Here is an 18,935-nt window from a genome sequence, read left to right on the forward strand (position 1 = left end):
AGCTCAGTTGGACTAGGTGATCGTTGGAGGTCCCTTCCAACTGAAATATTCTGTTCTATCCATGCCTTTACTTACGTTTCTCGCAACTCCTCTAAGCAGGTAGTGGGGATCATGGGAGTCAATTGAGTTAACCTGCCGTTCTGTGGCTGGGTATCCATGTGGGTGTTGGGTGAGTGACCTCTTGTGATGACCTACTGTAGGTCGCCAACAATTGCTGCCTTCTCTTAAGTACTGAGAGAAGATTTAATGGTTTCATAGATGCTTCTGCTCACGTTATTACAAGAAACTCAAGTATGAACCACTGCTGGGTGGGTTTTGTGGTTGGTGTTGGCTCCTCTGACCAAAGGTCTAGAGAAGTTCATAGAATCATAGAATGGTTTGGGTCGGAAGGGACCTTCAAAGCCCACCCAGTCCAACCCCCTGCAAGGAGCAGGGACATCTCCAACCACATCAGGTTGCTCACAGCCCCGGCCAACCTGGCCTGGGATGTTTCCAGGGATGGGGCATTGCCCAGCAGGGACCAACGGTGCCCTTGGTTGGCCGGAGCACGATGGATGTCTTTGCAGGGCGTCCCCCTTCTCCAGTTGTGTCCGCGTCCCCATTTTCTCTGCGTATGTGATTTCCACAGGTTGGAAGATTGTCTCACTCGACTTCTTTTGGCTTCACATTTCTTGCCAGCGCCCCCAGCCCTTGAGTGCCGGCCAAGCCGGGTCTCGTCCCACCTGACTGGGTGGGTTTTGCACCAGCTGAAACATTTGACATGATGCTATGCAGAAACCCAACTTTTGGGCTCCATGGGTGTCACGGGCTCCTTCATGAATTCCCATTCGCTCGCCGTGCTCCCACCCTGCGCCCTTATTGCAGTCAAAATGATAACGGCGCGAGCCAAGCTTTTGGGTGATGAAGCATCTGAAGAAGTACGCAGATGTTTGGAGATGACGGTGAGCGGAAAATGCATTTCCCGCATAAAGCTCACAGCATCTCGAGATGTAACTCCCCTTCCTCCCACCATTCCCAAAATATTTCAGAGAAGAACGTTCATATCTTGCATTTCTTGCTCTGAGCCAGGCTGGAAGATGAAATCGGGGCCGAAGCGCTCCGTCTTGTTTCTTTTTAATATCCTCTCCTTGAATTCTCCGCTGCAGGACAAGGCTTGGGATTAGACGGATATTCGTCTCACGCAGCCGAGCGCTTCCGTAGCTCGTCAGACCCAAAATACCGCTTGCATAACCGCAAAGAAACCCATCTTTTCACTTTTATTAGACGCAGCGGCTGTAATTAAGAGTATGAAGCCTTGCAGGCCGGTGATTAGAACACAGGATTAGGCACCGGGATTTCATTTCTATTCCTGGCTTTGCCATCGAGCTGTGCTATTTCGGTCGAGTCACTTTCCCTTCTTTTAAAAATAAAAGCAACGCTGCTCTGCAAGCGGCTGTGAAATGGTGCCACTTTCTATTCTAGGGGGGAAAAAAAATTGCTTAATTCATTTTTTTTTTAATTTATTTTGCTGTTCTGCTAGAGGTTCCTGTGCTAAACCTGACAGAAGGACACTTGTATTCCGGAGCCTTTGCAATCCACAGTTTAGCGTATTCATGAAAAATCACCTTCAAAGTGTCCTCCACCCCAACTGGGAGAAGGTCCATGCCGGGAGACAGCTCCCACCGGGAAAAGACGCCACGCTGCAAGCATCGCCAGTTCTGAGCGAGGCGGGAGGGGAGAGGCAGCTCCAGATGTGCCGCTCCTCCAGCTGTGCTGCTCCTCCACATCATAGAATGGGTTGGAAGGAACCTTCAAAGCCCACCCAGCCCAACCCCCCTGCCAGGAGCAGGGACATCTCCAACCACATCAGGTTGCTCACAGCCCCGGCCAACCTGGCCTGGAATGTTTCCAGGGATGGGGCATCCACCGCCTCTCTGGGAAACCTGGGACAGTGCTCCACCACCCTTAGAGGAAAACACTCCTTCCTAATATCTGATCTGAATCTGCCTCCCTCTGTTTTGGAACCATCACCCCTCGTCCTGTCCCAGCAGGCCCTGCTGAAGAGTCTCTCCCCACCTTTCCTGCAGCCCCCTTTGGGCACTGGGAGCCGCTCTCAGCTCTCCCCGGAGCCTCCTCTTCTCCAGGCTCAACAGCCCCAGCTCTCCCAGCCTGGCCTCATAGCAGAGCTGCTCCAGCCCTCTCAGCATCTGCGTGGCCTCCTCTGGACCCTCTCCAGCAGCTCCACGTCCTTCTGATGCTGGGGGCTCCAGAGCTGGAGATGTGCTGCTCCTTCTCGTACATCACTGCGGTACCCAAGCAGTTACCGGCGTTTTGCACTCCGAGGTCAGCGTCTCTGCTCCCGCTCCAGATGCTCGCCACGGTTTGGAGGTTCACTGCTCTTTTTTGCGCCCGCCGAGGGTTGCGCCAGTGTCATAGCGGGGAAATTCAGGCGTTGCGAGTACTGGGGGCGATGGAGCTTGTGGCGCTCGTGCCCTGCGTGTGTTGAGATGAAGCAGCGCAGCCTCACCAGACGCCGAGCGCTGGGAGTTTTTAGCGTCTGCTGTGTCTCAGTAGCACTTTGAGAGCCTCACTCCGGCATCTGGCTTCGTGATGGTCGTAAAAGACATTTGGCCATCGGTTTGGGAATCTGGCTCCGACGTAATTAGCCTCATATGAGATCCCGTTAGGCAAATGAGGGCTTAGCCCAGAGTCCTGGGCCCCAGCTGCGCTTGGGCAGGTGATGTGGGGGTTGGTGCAGGAGGATGGGAGCCACTCATCTTGTGGCATTTTAATTTGATTTTAATTTTTTTTCCCCTTATTAATCTGTTTGAATTCCCTCAATCAGGGCAACGTAGGGTCAAGAGTAACTGTCAAGCTGTGAGCATCCCTCCAGCCCTTGATGTCTATGGTGAGGGTGCAGGCAACATGGGCTGGAGCTACAAGAGCTCACCTTGTTCTTCTGGAGCCTGTCCTGATACGAGCACCAGACTTCTCGCTTCACGGGGTTGTTCTGGAATAGCTCCAGCAGCTGGAAGTCGAGATTTTTGACCTGTGGCCTCGGGCTCCCTTGAAGAGCCATGGAGATCTGGACTTCATGAGGAGATCTCTTCCCATTGCAGTAAGATGGTGTTGATGATTCTTGTCTCTCAAAGTAGACGAACATTTACAAGGCCACCTTTTTCTGGCATAAACAGAGCGACGTTTACTGAGAAACAACCATTTTGTTTGCATCTTAGCCTAACGAGAATCATAGAATCATGGAATGGTTTGGGTTGGAAGGGACCTTCAAAGGTCATCCAGTCCAAACCCCCTGCAAGGAGCAGGGACATCTCCAACCACATCAGGTTGCTCACAGCCCCGGCCAACCTGGCCTGGAATGTTTCCAGGGATGGGGCATCCACCATCTCTCTGGGCAACCTGGGCCAGTGCTCTACAACCCTCATCGTAAGGAGGTCCCTTCCACCCAAACCATTGGATGATTCTGTGCTTGAGCAACCCAGTTGCCATCTGTGATGATATGACTACGTATCTTGGTGATGTGAGCATCTGCCTCGACTCTAGCAAGGGTTTTGATGTATCTCTGTCCTGGTTTCAGCAGGGATGGAGTTAATTTTCTTCTCAGTAGCCGGTGTGTTTTGGATTTTGTGTGTGAAGAATGTTGATAAAAACATTCTGATGATACGAGTTGTTGTTAATGAGACCAAGGACACTGTCTGGCTTTCCAAGTCTTGTTAAGGTCTCGTTAACGTGCAGATGCGGGAAGCTGGGCAAAAGACAGACAGAATAATTGATCCAAACTGGCCAAAGAGAGTATTCCATGCCATAAACGTCATGCTCAGTATATAAGTGGGGGTTGCCCATGGGAGGGGGCATCATTTTCAGTTATTCCTTTTCTTGTCGGGTATCCGTTCGGGCACCCTTGGCATCCTTTTCTTCTCTCTTGCTTGCTGGCATCGTTCCCTCTACCTTGCTAGCTTGCTCTCCCCCTTTGCTTGCTGCTCGGTGTTGTTCCTGTGATCGCTGCTCAGGACGGGCTGCGTCGGTCATTCGGACATCGGGTGGTGAGAAATTGTACATTGTTCATTTTGTATATTTTGTATATATTAATATCCTTATATCCTGTTAGCTTTGTAGTTTTTAGTATTTTTAGTAAACTGTTTTTATCTCAACCCACGAGTTTTCCTTTCTTCCCAATTTCTCTCCCCTGTCCCACTAGGTAGGGGCAGGGTGAATAAGAAAACTGTGTGGTGATCCGGGCTAAACCACCACACTCACATGGCATCCTTGTGTCCAAATTGGGACATTTGAGTCTAGACAGGGACACTACTAGGTGGCTAAAAAACTGGACCATCAGGCTCAGAAGGCGGTGGTTAGCAGTTCCTACCCAACTGATGGTTTGCCGCAAGGGAAGCTCCTCCCAGGCCCATCTTGGGACCTGTCCTGTCCCACATCCTTATCAATACCCTACGGAGGAGACAAAAGTCAACCTCATTAAGTCTGCAGACAAAGCTGCTCTGCTTGAGGACACGGCTGACGCTCAGAGGGACCCAGACAGGCTGGAGGAGTGAGGGCGAGCTGGCAAGAACCTCTTGAAGCTCAGCAAGGCCAGATGTAGCAGCTGGGATGGCTTAACCCTCTCTGGGGGGGTGGCTGGCTGGGTAGCAGCTCTGCTGAGGACCAGGGAGTCTTGGGCAGCTCTATGCTAGATGTAGGTGAGCAGTAGGTACTGGTAGCACGGGAGGTTGGTAGCATCCTGGGCTGTAGGACCTGACCCATAGCCGGTAGATCAGGAGAAGCGATTATTCTTCATTAGACCACAGTTGAGCGACTGCGTGGAGTTTGGGGCTCTCCAGGACAAGAAGAAGTTGATCAACTTGAGTGAGTCCAGTGGAGAGCCACCAGGATGGTCAGGGGCTGGAGGACATGATGCGTGAGGAGAAGATGAGGGAGATGGGCTAGCTTTGCCTTGAGAAGAGGAGGTTTTTTTGGGGGACACCTCAGGGCACCCTTCCAATACCGAAGGAGCACGATTGAAGCACTGCCATAGCAGAACCAGTCGGCCTTTTGGTTAGAGCAGGTTTTGCTTTCTGAAAATTTCTGGGTGTGATTTCACCCATCAGGAGTTCCGGCGTGCGATTCGGTCCCCGTAGACCCGTGTCTGTGGAAGCCCTTAACGCCATCTCCCTCCTCCACTGCAGATACTGGTTTGGGTTGGGCTTTGTGGATGATCCCCGTACCGGCAGAGCTCAGGAGTTGTTTACAGCACCGCTTTTGTAGCACTTCTGCAGATGTTCATGGGAAATCCATGGCGGTGGTGGTTTTTGTGCAGCCGGGGCAGAAAAGCAACTTGCACCTGTCCTTGCAGCCCAATTTGAGGTTGGACGAGTCTTGATTTGTCGGCGAGCTGTGTGGAGATGCGTAAGCAATCAGGGGCCGCTGAAGAACGAGTGCACGGTCCCTCCTGCTCCATCCTTTCTTGGGGCAGGACAGCAGCCTTCACCTGAGGTTGGTTGAAGCTCTCAGCCCACCCTGGTGAAGTCTGGTGGGAACATCAGAGGAAACCCACCTGTGAAGGTGAGATTTTGTTTGAGTGCCTTGCTTCAGTTTTCACTCGAACTGACCAATCGTTGATTTGGGCTCCTCTAATGCAGAATAGGCCTTTGGTACTGCATTAACTGATTGGTGGAGGAGGATGCACCTGCATCCAGCTCTGGAGCCCCCAACATCAGAAGGCCATGGACCAGTTGGAGAGGGTCCAGAGGAGGCCACGCAGATGCTGAGAGGGCTGGAGCAGCTCTGCTGTGAGGCCAGGCTGAGAGAGCTGGGGCTGTTGAGCCTGGAGAAGAGGAGGCTCCGGGGAGAGCTGAGAGCGGCTCCCAGTGCCCAAAGGGGGCTGCAGGAAAGGTGGGGAGAGACTCTTCAGCAGGGCCTGCTGGGACAGGACGAGGGGTGGTGGGTTCAAAGTAGAGGGAGGTAGGTTTAGATTGGATGTTAGGAAGAAGTTTTTCCTTTGAGGGTGGTGGAGCACTGTCCCAGGTTGCCCAGAGAGGCGGTGGATGCCCCATCCCTGGAAACATTCCAGGCCAGGTTGGCCGGGGCTGTGAGCAACCTGATGTGGTTGGAGATGTCCCTGCTCCTGGCAGGGGGGTTGGGCTGGATGACATTCGAAAGGTCCCTTCCCACCCAAACCATTCGATGATTCTATGAATTAACACGCTCTGTAACCGCTGTGAATCGCTGTCTCCAGCAGGACCAAACACGGTTTTTACGGGCAAAGCTGACGTCTACTTAGAGTTTTGCCGACTCGCCGGGCTCCAAGCAGGGCTCGGCGTCAGAGCAGCACTGGGAGCTGATTGGAGGCTGTTTTTGGCGAGATCTCTGTAGCAACTGCTCCTGCAGCAGAAGAGGTGGTTTTGCTCCCAGCTGACCAGCCCCTGGCCTGGTGGAGAAGCAGGACACCTCTTGAGCTACCGTTGGTTTTGTAGGCTGGACGGGTGTCGCAGCACTGCAGCTTGCTCGAGGAAGCACCCTCAGCTTCTCGCAGGGGTCCGTCTTCACCCTGGACTCCAGGTTTCAGCAGAAGAACGAACAGTCAAAGGAGACTGGTTTTATTTTTGGAAAGACCAAGGATTAAATCTTGGCTCTGCAAGCCAAGGTTGAGCGTGTTGAGTCCAACCAGGATGAGGAGCAGCTCCTTGATCTGTCCCTCTTCCACCTCCTGAGGACATGGACCCTTGCTGCAGACGCAATCCCCTCCCTCACCTGGTCCCATCTGGGGTGGTGACATCTTTGACCCGTTTCTCCCTTGAGACATCACAGCTTCAGGGAGAGGCACCTTTAGCTGATGTCACAGCCTGTCATCTCCATGCTTTGGATGACAACACACATGTCCTGCTCACCTTGATGCTTCATGCTTTCCATAATTAACGCAGCGTAGCCTTTGGCAGCTCCCTGACCACCATCACATTGAGTTTTCACGTTTCCAGGCAGGATCTGGTCTGGGCTCCACATGCACCAGCTGCTTCACCTCCTGGCCTCAAGACAAACTAGGACAGTGTGTGCTGTAATACCTTGGAGATGACTTTCTATTCTGGAAAACATCTTCTAAATGCCATCTTATCCCCAAAATCTGCCCTTGAAGGTGAAGGAACCCTACCTGCCGGCTCTGTTTGACACAGGAGGTGTGGAGGCACCTGCTCCATCCTGGCCACGGCTCCCAGTAGAGATGGAGCGCATCTCTGCATCTCAAACATCGGTAACCTTGAGACGCAGAACCAAACATGGGTCAGCAAAATGTCTCCTAAATTACCGAAGATGAAACAAAACGTCGCAACTTGATGTCTGTGAACATCCCTCAGCACCTTTGTCCTCCAGAACGGGTTATCCGATGGAAGACTGTTACCTGTTCCCTGATTGTCTCCTGCTTGTGGCGTGATGCTTCTTTCCAACGCAAGTCAGATCTCCAGTTTTAGGGACACAGGTCGGCTAAGCCAGGTCTTTTTTTAGTCTTGGCGGTCTATGTCCTTTGACCTCTTTTTGATCAGAACTTGCTAAATTCACCCTCAAAATAACGAGTGGGACCTTACCATCCCGTAAGATGCAGAAGAGCAGCGGGGACATCTCAGGTGCTACATGGTCCCGGCCTTGAAGCTTGCAGCTCATGGTGTTGCAGACGGACACCATCCTTACCATCCGTCTCGTTCGCAGCTTCACCGGGAAGAGCCGATTGCCACGCTGACGAAGCCAACGTCTGACTCATCAGGATCTGAATGAGAAGCAATGCCGCCCACAGCGTGCCGGCAGCGATTTTACTCTTCATCCGGCTGGGCTGGTGGGATGGATTTGAAGTTCTCCGGTCGATCTTGATCTTACCGCTTTGCCTGGCATTTTCGGACCACACATGGGTTGTACATCAGCGAGACCGGAGGTTTTCATCCATTTATCTCAAGAGGAGGAGGTGGCAGCCATAGGAAACTTTCTTTAACGATTACGAGGTGTTAATATATGCTGAGTCAGCATGTGTACTTGAGAGCAAACCATGTGAAGCTCCTCCTGGTCATGTTTTAGGACTCCAGTTTCAAATTCGTACTGGGATAGGAAGTGTAGAAGGAGTTGCGCTAAGACAAGGGTTGAACTGTACCCTGTGCCACACGAAATTCCAAATTGGGAGCAGGATCTCCCTCCTTAGGTATTTCATCTGGGTTTGGAAGCCAGATGTGAATAAACTCCATTCACCTCTGAGCTCACCCATCCCTCACCTCCTGCACCCGGCTGGCCCGGGCCAGAACATTAAAAGCCGTTTTTGGAAGAATGTTTGCACCAACGGATCGGAACGCATCTGAAATTTCAGGAGCAGCCAACGTCGTTACTGGGAATTCATGGTTTCTGGAAACTGGCTGGCCAGATGCTTGCGGTGCCGCTGTGTGCTCCTCTCTGTCGGGTGAGCGTGAGAAGAGATGGAGATTTTGGGAGCCAGCGCCCACAGGAGACCTCATCTGTTGCCTTTAGCAAGGAAGGTTTGCCCTGAGACACGAGATGTGCTCGGTGCCCTTCCTTGCAAGTATTTTGAAAAATATGAGGCCAGAAGGAACTGCTGATGATCGTCTAAATTTTTTTTTTTTTTTGAGGCGAAGGGGGTGCACAGCAGGTAGCAAACTTCTGGACTTGGTTGCGGTGGGAAGCTGCGTAGGCTGATATTGCTGCGTGTTCAGGAAGGGATTGAACAAATTCAAGACAACCAGTCCGTAAACTGGATGTGGGTGCCTTGGAAGACGCCTCCCTGCTGTCACCCTGGGTGCTGGGGGGCACGAGGGCATGGACCACAGGCAGCGACCGGGGTCATGAGCTCTCCATAAACAGCATCTCTTGCTAACATGGTTGGAAGTGGAGTACCGGCCTGGAGACACCATTGCTTTGATCCAGAGGGACATTTCTTACCTTGCAGATCTTTCCAGAAGGTCCATGAAGTAGAGCAAATGGACAGATTTTGTGTAGGGAAGCTAAGGTGGTCCTGACGTCTGTGGTTCCTGAGGAAACCAGTAGAAAAGGGGAGTCTCCTTTCAACTCCAACAGCACCAGGGATTTGCACAGATGACGTAGTCCTTGGAGGTTCTCCAGGCCGTGGTTGGGCAGGGATGCTACCACCTGTTTGCCACGAGGGTCTTTCCCTTCCTCTGCTTTGATCACAAAAACTTGGATGAAGACGACCTTCCTTGAGGTCTTTCCCCCGCGTCCATTGCCTTTCTTTCCAGTAAACGTTAGGTACGGTGTCTTGCAGCAGCGGGGCTCTCTGTTAGGAAACTTCTTTACTTCTTTACAAAAATTTTTAGCAATGAGGGTTGTAGAGCACTGGCCCAGGTTGCCCAGAGAGGTGTGGTGGATGCCCCATCCCTGGAAACATTCCAGGCCAGGTTGGCCACGGCTCTGAGCAACCTGATCCAGTTGGAGATGTCCCTGCTTCTTGCAGGGGGGTTGGTCTGGGTGCGCTTTGAAGGACCCTTCCCACCCAAACCATTCTGTGATTCTGTGATTCTGTGATTCTTGAGCGTTAATTCCCTTCCATCCAAGGCTTTGCCCCTTGGGGAGACGTGGATCTTGGAGCCATGGGTGCACCACCAGGCATCGGAGACGATGCCTTTCTCTCGAGAAGGCCCTGGGCGTTGCGGAGGAGGAGGAGCACTCATTCACATGCACTGAAGAGGAAAATGGGATTAAGCAATTCCACACAGCCATAATTTCAGGGCTCGGAAGTCTCATTAAAATTAGCTTTGACAGAAGCTTAATTTTATTGCCTCTTGCCTGAATAAAATTTTTGAGGTCTATCCCATTAAGAAGATTTGTTTCTTTTCCTTTTTTCTTCTTCTGAAAGCAACATCTGATTTGAATTTTATTAACGCAAGCATCTTAATGTGTACGTTCGGGGGGGGCTTTAACGCCGTTTCTCCAAAAACGGCTCGAAACGAAGTTCTTTCTCCAGATGTTTGCTGTTGCGTTCGGATGCAGAGCAAATGTCTAATGATTTACTCAGCGCCTGATTATTTGCAGATTTGCACAGTGAAGGACCATCAGGGCGAAAAAAAAAAAAACGTACGGACAATATTGGAAGCTTTGCCTCGTTGGGAGATGTTGGAGGGTCTCCGTGTGGACGTGAGGCTCTTGGGCAAGCGTGAAGGCAAAGGGAATGTGGAGCAAGAGTGGGTTTGCTCTTGTAGGACAGGTTTTAAGCTGGTGAAAGTAAAAAAAAATTAGCGTCTAAGTGCCATCCTGCACCTCCACGTGCTTTTTTCCATGTTTCTCCAACAAGTGTGCTTAGGTAAGACGTGTCTTGGAACAGGTTGGTAGCTGTTGGTGCTAAGACCTCCTCTGCCTTCTGGGAGCGAGGGCTCTGCGGGCTGAGATGTAACCAACTGCAACGTGGTAGACAAAAATGTGCCAAAAAGGGCTTTTCTGGTGTCGCCGCCTCTGCCCGCATTGGCTTTGACCGTCTGAGACACGCGGATGGGCTGCACTTGGAAAGGACCATGGGTGGGACAAAGCCATGAGATGTTTGGGATCTGTGTGGGCACGTCTACAGCCCTTCTTCACAAATGAGCAGAGTTTAAGGGAGAATATGGCGTTTCCAGGGTTTGAAACGAAGCTGGAGACCACAGCCATGGTGGGCTTGGTCATCATCTTCTAAACGACTGATTAACCACCCAAAGCTTGATGCGAGGAGTTGGGAGTAGGTCCTGGAAGCCCATCTCTGTGGATGCATCTTCATTAATCCTGAAGCGAAGGAGACTTTAATGAGGGCGCGCGCGCGTCGCAGTCACCGTTGGTAACTCCTTGTTCACTATTGCTGTGTTGCAGCTCATCGCCCTCCGGAGTGTTTGAGAAGGAATATGACATTTATCGGGATTACAGCGCGGAAGGTCAACTCCTCCACTACAGGTAGCTGGTTTGGGGTCTGTAACGCGGCCTCGGCGGCGAGATGGGGGTGTGGGACAGCCCGTGTGCTACCGGCTGTTCCGTGGGGACGGGGCAGCGAGAAACGCAGGTGTTCGCTTTGTGCTTTTCTGGTCTTCCTCCCCATCCCCTGTCCCTTTTTTAGCTTTACCACCACCCTTAAATAAACCTTAAGATCTATTTTGATGGTTCTCTGGAGCAGGAACCATCCATCCTCTTTACGTGGTCATCCTCGTTTGAGTGGCTCCTACCCATGACTGGAAACCAGAGCAGGACAGGAGGAGCACCGGGGCTACCCTGTGGTGGGATCACACCTCAGGGTGAGCTCCTGGTCTGTGGGGTTTCCTTAGGCTCCACCCTCAGGAGAAGACTCACCCGGTGCTGCTGGTGCACCCCAACGCCTGCCATCACAGTGGGGTGATGGCTTGAACATCTCTCCACACTCAGACTGGTTTCTGGGCTCTATCCCAGGATTTTTACATCGACTGTAAGCAGGTTCACGTGGGTATGGATTTCATCCACCACCGCAGCGAGCCCGGCTGATTGGGCGCGTTGTCTCCGTAGGGCCCTGGAGGTGGGAAGGCCTCCCGGAAAAAGAACCATCTCTTCCAGCCTGTGGATCCTACTGCTTTCAGAGTCTGTTTGTAAGACAGATGTGAACTTTTTCTTGCTTGGATCAAGATTTCAGGTGCTAAACCAAACCAGCTTTCATGGGTTTACGGTGCTAGAAAATAATACGGTGTCGTGCTCGTCTTCGTTACGGCTCAAAATGCCCCTCAGAGTTTGCACAAGTGGTTCAGGCGTACAAACGCCGTGACTTCTCACTAGTACTGATGCGGACTAACGCCTTGGAGACGGGCAAAAAAATCACCGGAATGGAGTATGTCTGAGTTAGATGACCAGAGGTGGGGGACGATCGGGTGCTGGGCTCCCAGCGCCTGGCCCAGCACCGGCATCGCCTCTTTCAGAACAAGCTTTTTGCCTTCAAAACCCGAAGGACTGTGAGCAGGGATGGATTTGGGGGGGGCTGAGAAATTGCTCTTGACACAGCCCAGATGGCTCCTTGGCCACTCTTTCTTGGTGGCCAATGGAGACATCTTAGCTGACCCACCTCATCCGGAGCGTTTGGGAGATGTCCCTCTTGGTCACTGCCTGCCAGGATGGAGGTGGTGGTGAGGATCTGGAAATTCTGGGACCTCCTCATGGACCCAAACAGATCCAGCTTTTCCGGACCCCGTCCCGACCTGCGCAGGTAGGGTTTTTGGAACCTGCTGGCATCATCCAGATCAAATTGGGTGGGAATAGGGAGGTGGTTGCTCTGAGCTTTGACAAATCCCCCCAGTTTCTGTATTTTTCTGGAGATGTGGGTGAGCTGAAGAACTTCCAGCTCCTGCTTCACTTTCCGTGCTGGCTACGGGGACCGGGAGGACGCAATGCTCTGCGTTCCCCTTCCCTCCCGCTCCGTGACGACGCGGGCTGGCGAGCCGATCCGTGGTTTGCAGCAATCTCCATCCCGGTTTGAAGACACGTGCGAGTGGAAAATCACCCAACGGCGTTGGCCGCGCGCCATCCTGCCTGCCCTGTCGTTCTCTGCTTCGGCAGTGACCTCCCGGGAGCGTCGGAATTAATTGCCTCTGGAGCAAGAGGGGGAAAAACAAGCTTTGTAGGAGAGGAAACAAATGGAGTAGTGCTATCTGGTCGTTATCCTCACGAGGAAAATGCTCTCCTTGAGCGTCAGGTGAGCTTGGAGAGACGTGCCCATGGAGGGCTTTACTCCAAAAAATTCCCTCTCTGTGCCGGGCGGATGCGATTCCCCCTCTGCAGGGAGGAGAAGCGAGGAAGAGTGGAACGGAGCATGATTTGGCAGGCCCGGATCGGCTGTTTGGTTTGGGAACGGGGTTTGGGGTCGCTCTGCGGTTAGACGTCGAGCGTGCTTCCGTGGGAGTTGGCATCCAAGGGCGCCGCCGAGTGAGACGGAGCGGTGACAGGGACGCAGAGCGGCGAGGGGGACGCGCCGCTCTATCCTGAGCAAACGGGGTCAGCGATTGGGCACTGAGCGGTTCTGAGCCGCCGCCGGCCGGGTGGCGGTGCGGAGACGAGGGACGATGGGGGTTTCGGGGGCGACGGTCCCCACCCGCCAGCTGGCTGATGCTGGTGGCTGCCCGAGCAATTAAAAGATTAAATTTCGTTGCGGTCAGCGCACACGACCCGTCTGCATCAGCATGCGCTTTGCTGCAGGAGATGCCTCCGTCTTCCCCGTCCCAACTTCACCGCCTGTAAAAACCCACCGACAGCCCCTTCCCGCCCTCCCCCCAGTCACTTCCAGCCGGGAAGCTAATTAGCAGCTTTGCTTAATTAGCTGCGCGTGGGCTTCCTTCTGGAAGAACGGGTCTCAGATGCCCTCTGTCTAGGGGCTGCCAAGCGAGATGGAGAGAGGAGCCGGCGGTTTTTTCTTTAACCGTGTGAGTGCCACGTGCACGCCGCTCCGGCGCTCGTAAAAGCTGAAATCAGAGCTCACCGGTCCCACCTCGCGATGGCAGAGACAATTTCATATTCATTTTAAGGAGAAGGGCTCGTGGCACGTTCTGAAAATCGTGAAGGCATCTCGGTTTCAGCTTCTCCACAGCTTTGCTGGAACTCTTCTTTGAACGGACCAAGGTTGGGCAGATCACAGAGGGCGTTGCTGGGGGGAGGATGGTGGGCAGCACCCGTGGCAGCACGGAGGCCACCTGGAAGGCCAACGTTGGTGTCTACCTCTGGATGGCGCAGAGGGATGCACGCGTGATCTTCCCACGTGCGAGTGGAAAGGCCTTTGAGGTACCTCTGCTTGAAGTGGCCAAGACACAAGTTGGGGAGCACCAGACACCTCTTTCTGCGGCTTGGGGACAGGTTTTCAGGAAAGGTTGGTCCTCCAGCACCCTTGGCCATGTTGCAAAGGGATGGGGGCATCTCTGGACTTCCCGTGGGCTCATGGCAGCACTGAGGTGATGCTTGCAAAATGGGCTGGCACTAAACTGGAGTTTTAAAGACTCCATTGAGTCTCGAGTGCTTCCACCGGAGCAACGCTGCTCCGGGTCCTCCAGATCCAGCCCTGGGATCCAACCGCTTCCAAACACTGTTCATTAAATGATCCTGGAGGTTTCACAGTTGGGTGGGAGATCAGATCTCGGGCCCAACAACCTTCTCAGGTCCTTCCAACCCTCTCCTCCTCACCAAGTCTTGCGTTAGTCCCACAGGTTTTCCTCAAAGCCATGGTAGGTGCATTTTGCCTCCTTTGAAGGCCAAGGTAGCAGACAGCATACTTGGCTGAGGGACAGAAGATTGAGTTGCACAACGCGTCTGTGGGTCTCTGGTGGCTGAGGAAGCTTGGTGAGACCTAGGCTGTGGCTTGCTCCCTTCTGGGCGTCTGTCCATTCGCTTCCATCACCTCCTCCCCTCTGGCTGGGAAGGGAGAAGCTGGAGGACTTAGAGATGTTTGGACAACGTGTGGGAGCAAGGTGGCTTGTGAGGGGACAGCTGTCCTCGCGTGAAAGCTGGCTACGGGCAGATGGAGCAGCAGGGGTTTGGCTGACGGGGGAGAGGTCCTGTGGGGTGCAACTGGGAGACCACCCTCATCCATGGCGTCGTCATCCCCAAGTGCAGCTTTGGGGTTGCACCGCCTGGGTCGCCCCAGGAGCTGCGGCAGCATCTTCAGGAGCGGGCAAGGATTCTTCCGCTTTCTGGACAGCGCTGGCTCGGTGCTCCCGGCCAAGGATCGCTATGAGAGATTTCCTAATATAACAAAGATTAGTGGGTGTCGTTAAGAGGATGACGTCTTGCTCCGTCTGTCTAGAAGGCCTTCGCAGGAAAGCCCTTGCACCCAAATCCCATCAAGCCAGGCCATCACGATGACTGCGGTTAACCCTTTCCTCTTCACGCCTTCTGGTTTGCGGGCCCAGGAGCCCCGGTGCTTCATGTCCTTGGTTTTCCTCCTGTGATTCCATGGAGAGGGTTGAACTCCGCTACTCCATGCAGTGGTTTTTGTCAAGAAGTCTATTTCAAGGTCTCCATTGTTGTCCCTGTGTTGGCCAGTCAGTTGGTGGAGGGCTCAAGGCTGCTGGAGCGAGTCTTCAGATCAGAGACCTTCACCTTGCTCCTCTGAATTTGTTTCCTCTCCCAGAATGCAACTGCTCTGCTGCTGTGACCCAGTTTGTTCCGTAACGCTGACCGGGTGGATGTCGTGTGCCACCTGCAGGTGGTCAGGGCTTTGTGGCCACCAAGAAGATGCCAGAGCTTCCTGGTTGAGGGAAACACAGCATGTTGGACAGGGAGCGCAGCAGCAAAGCGTTAATGATCCTCTTCTCCCCTTCTGCTCACTGGGAAGCGGGAGGTTCGTTACGTGGGGACTTGCCTTGTGTCTCCAGCTCTGCCCTCTCGCTCGCCCTGCCTTTGTCTCTTCGGTGGAGAGGTAGGATGTCCTGTGAGCAGGGAGGGGTGGATCCTGTTCCTGCTGGGAGCGTGTTGGGAGAGCAGGACAGCAAACACTTCATCTGCCTGTGATCCTTGTCATGCTCTTGATATGGTCGTCTTCAGTTTGTCCTGGACCTTCCCAGCCAGGAGAGTTTAAAGAGGTCTTTGATCTCCTCATGGTTTTCAACATCTCATGGTCAACACGAGTCACTTCATAGCTGAGTGTCTAGCAAAGCAAGCATGGAAGTGAGGAGAGAATTGGGGTTGGCTTCCAAAAGCCCTGGCACCATCTCTCTGGTAGCTCCACAGAGCCTCCTGTAGCCCATCAGGCACCTGGGGTTTAGGAGTTGGTTGTGTGTCGGTCCTGAGCTTCTTCCAAGCTCTACAAGGAGACTTGTAGGAGCTTGGAAGAAGCCTGGGACAGAGGTGAGGAGCCACCACAGCAGACTTTGAACGTGGCTCCTGCCAGCTGGCTGTGCTCTGGGTATGTGGGAACAAATCCAGCCATGACACCAGGGAGGAGAAGGTCTCCAACCCCTTCTGGTTGCAACCTCTGAATTCATCCAAGCTTCCCAAGGAAGCCGTGCTGGGGATGGGAGCTGGGCTGAAGCTCCTTCACCTCTGCTGCCAATTTTAGCCAAGGCATCTGCGAGGCCACATTCCTCTTCCAGCGATGACAAAGATCCATCTCAAGTGCGCCGACAGACATTTGCCGGCTGAGGAGACACCTGCCCAGCAGAATTGGCGCAGTGGCTGTCCCAGCTGTCCCGCGCAGGGACACGTGCTGCTGCCAGCTGCTCGATTCGTCCGCCGCCTCGTTCTGCTCAGGCTTTATCGTTCACGACCATGAGTTAAGACCACAGCTTAGGGCTTCTCCAGAAATAAATGTGCCCGTTCCTGATATTGAAAGGTAGATTACTCGTTACTGCTTTAGAAGTAACGAGGAGGTGGACACCTAATACCAGCTATTCCTTGGAGAGGTTTGAGGTTAAAATCCCATCTTTTGGAACAAAAATTAAGAGAGGTTTCTAGGGTTCATCGCTGTTCGTGGCCGTACCGCTGTGGTGCAGCCTCCAGGGCTGGGACTTCTGCCCCAAGTCCAAGTCTTCATGGGGCAGACCCGGTGTCTTCACCTCAAGCAGCTAAAACTCAAAGTCCATCTGTCTGATGGCTCCATTTTTGAGGAGCTGGAACGTCCTTCTTGAGTGTAACTTGGAGTGGACTGTGTAGCTGGGAGCGGTTTCCTCCATGCTCTTTGCCACAGCTTGGCGCTTTTTCCACGCTCAGCCAAACACCGAACTGTAGTCTTGCATTGAAAAGTGAACGACCGTCCTTATCCTCAGCGTAGGCCGGATGACTTGTCTCAGATGTGCATGTGTAACGCCCAAGTGATGGACCTCTAGCATCGCTCCGAGCCAAGAACAATCCTTCCTGCTGAAGGGCTTGCGGCAAACAGCCGAGCTCCAGCTTCCAGGACCTGTTCTTCAAAGCCAACCTGCTGCTGATGGCAGAATCTGGTGGCTCGCACGCAAACCGGGGCAGCAGGTCTAGCTTGGCCCCGTGGCCAAAAGCTCTTCTCTGAGAGGAGAAGCTACTCAATCAACCTCGCCGTGGTCGTGGTAGCAATCAGCAGCTTCAAAGTCACCCATCTCCTGGGATGGGTGGAGGTGAGCCCGTGGGAGGAGGAATGGTCTGGCACATCACCCAGAGTCCAGGCTTGGAGATTGGTCTTGTTGTAGCACTTGGTAGGTGGCCCATCATGTCCCAGAGCCTGGTCAAAGAGGGAGGAGAGATCTTCTGGTGGGGAAGAGCTGAGGGAGGTGGCATCAAGCTCCAGGCTGAGCCTGAGGGTGTTCATCACAGGGATGAATGATTCAGGTTGGAAATACTGAGAGGGTGAAGGGCTTCAAAGGGGAGGGCTGCCCTCCAGCGCCTGTGAAATCTGCCTGGGATGGGTGAGAGCCAAAAATCGCCACCGCAGGAACTTGATGTCACGCTTACGGAGACAAAGAGACCAGATCCCCCGTTGAGCTGCTATTTAAGGAAGTGCCACTTCTGGTCTCTTTGTGTTTTCCTCTTCATGATCAAGGCTTCTCTGTGCTCCCTTCTCCGTGTTCCCACCTCCCTCTCGAAAAAAAAAAGAAAAATCTCCTCTTGTTCCAGTGACATTTGGGTTCCAGAAAGCGGGCTATTTTGGGTGATTGGCTTAATCATACCTCTGAGACGGGAAGAGCAGCCCTGATTGGCTCCTGGGGATCCAGCGCTCGGCTTCCCGCCAACGTCCGTGCCCTCCGCACGCGGCGCCTGGCGTGCCGTGCCTGCTTCGCCTGCCAGGACGGGTTGTGTTGTGGAGCTGCCAGCTTGGTAGACCTTGATCTTGTGCTTCCTCCTGGTGGGTTCCTAATGAGACTGATCCCGGGGTGGGGCTCGTTGGAGACCTTCCGGCCACCATGGCTTGTCCCTGCGTAGGGTGAGATCTTGCTGATCACAAAGCAAGAGGACAAGGTGAGAGCTGTGGCCAGGTGAGGCAGGTCACCAGAGCTAAAGCAGACCTTCAGCAAGGTCAACGTGGCCTTCAGCAATGAGCTATTAGCCCACGGCTCACCAGGAGCAGCTGTCCAAGCTCGTTACGGCATCTGCTTATTAGCTAGAGCCCACAAAATCTCTTTGCTATGGATTCTTGACCCCTCAACGTAGGGTCTGCAGGGGGGGCTGCAGACCTGTCCACCACACCGTGCTCCGCTCAACGTCATGTTCACCAACTGCTGATGTTTCACCAGAAAACGGTGGCTTTCGTCATCTCCGTGGTGGCTCAGAGCCCTGCTCTGAAAAATTCTGTGCTATTGAATGGGAGGGGGGCGGGGCGGGAAGGCTCGTTATCTCCCTCTTGTCTTGATTCGCCTTCCGCTGCCGTTAATTAGAGCGGATACCATGGGAGCAGCTTTTCCGAAACAGGAGGAGTTAGCAGCGCTCGGGCAGCCAACGTGGGAGATATTTCGTGTTGGAGATTTGGCGTTGCGGTTCGGAAGCTAAAGGCAATCTGCTAGCGCCGTCCAGAGACAAGGGGTTGGACAATTCCTGAATATTATAACCTTCTCCTTCCATTAACTAAAAAAAAAATCGCTATTTTGTCAGGGTGGCTTTCCCTTGCCTTGGTGACAGCTGTCAAGCATTCGGTAATGTTTTAGTTGGAGAATGAAATCGTCGCGTGTGGAGGAGCCTTGTGAGACCTTAGACATCCTTCAAACCAAGCTTTGCAGCCAACGGAGATGGGCTGAAGGTTGGGCTTCAGCCTTCCCGTCACTGTGAATTTCCCCCAACAAGACTGAGCTTGATGTTCAGGGACCTTGACCGGCTGGAGAGGTGGGCCCATGAGAACCTCCTGAAGTTCAACCAGGCCAAGTGCAAGGCCCTGCACGTGGGTCTGGGCAATCCCAGGCACAAATCCAGGCTGGGCGGGGAACGGATGGAGAGCAGCCCTGAGGAGAGGGAGGCTTCGGTCTGAAGCTTGGACATCTCCTAGGCTTGCGACGGAGATCAGGCTGCCCACCTGTCCCTGCATT

At 53.4% G+C, this 18,935-nt stretch overlaps 1 protein-coding gene across 3 annotated transcripts in view; it reads left to right on the forward strand.

Moving 5' to 3' along the window:
* The window catches only part of ARHGAP39 (Rho GTPase activating protein 39), a 126,168-nt gene that overhangs the window by 85,652 nt on the left and 21,581 nt on the right, over positions 1-18,935 (forward strand). For 2 of the 3 annotated variants that reach the window (XM_086741383.1, XM_086741385.1), the window contains exon 3: positions 10,828-10,908. The exons of the other annotated variant lie outside the window; for it this stretch is intronic. In XM_086741383.1, coding sequence (XP_086597509.1) covers positions 10,828-10,908 — 81 coding nt within the window. The remainder of the gene's footprint in view (positions 1-10,827; positions 10,909-18,935) is intronic. 3 annotated transcript variants of the gene reach the window in all.

Source organism: Chlamydotis macqueenii, chromosome 2 (assembly GCF_036417535.1).
Source record: "Chlamydotis macqueenii isolate bChlMac1 chromosome 2, bChlMac1.mat, whole genome shotgun sequence".
Classification (NCBI taxonomy): domain Eukaryota; kingdom Metazoa; phylum Chordata; class Aves; order Otidiformes; family Otididae; genus Chlamydotis; species Chlamydotis macqueenii.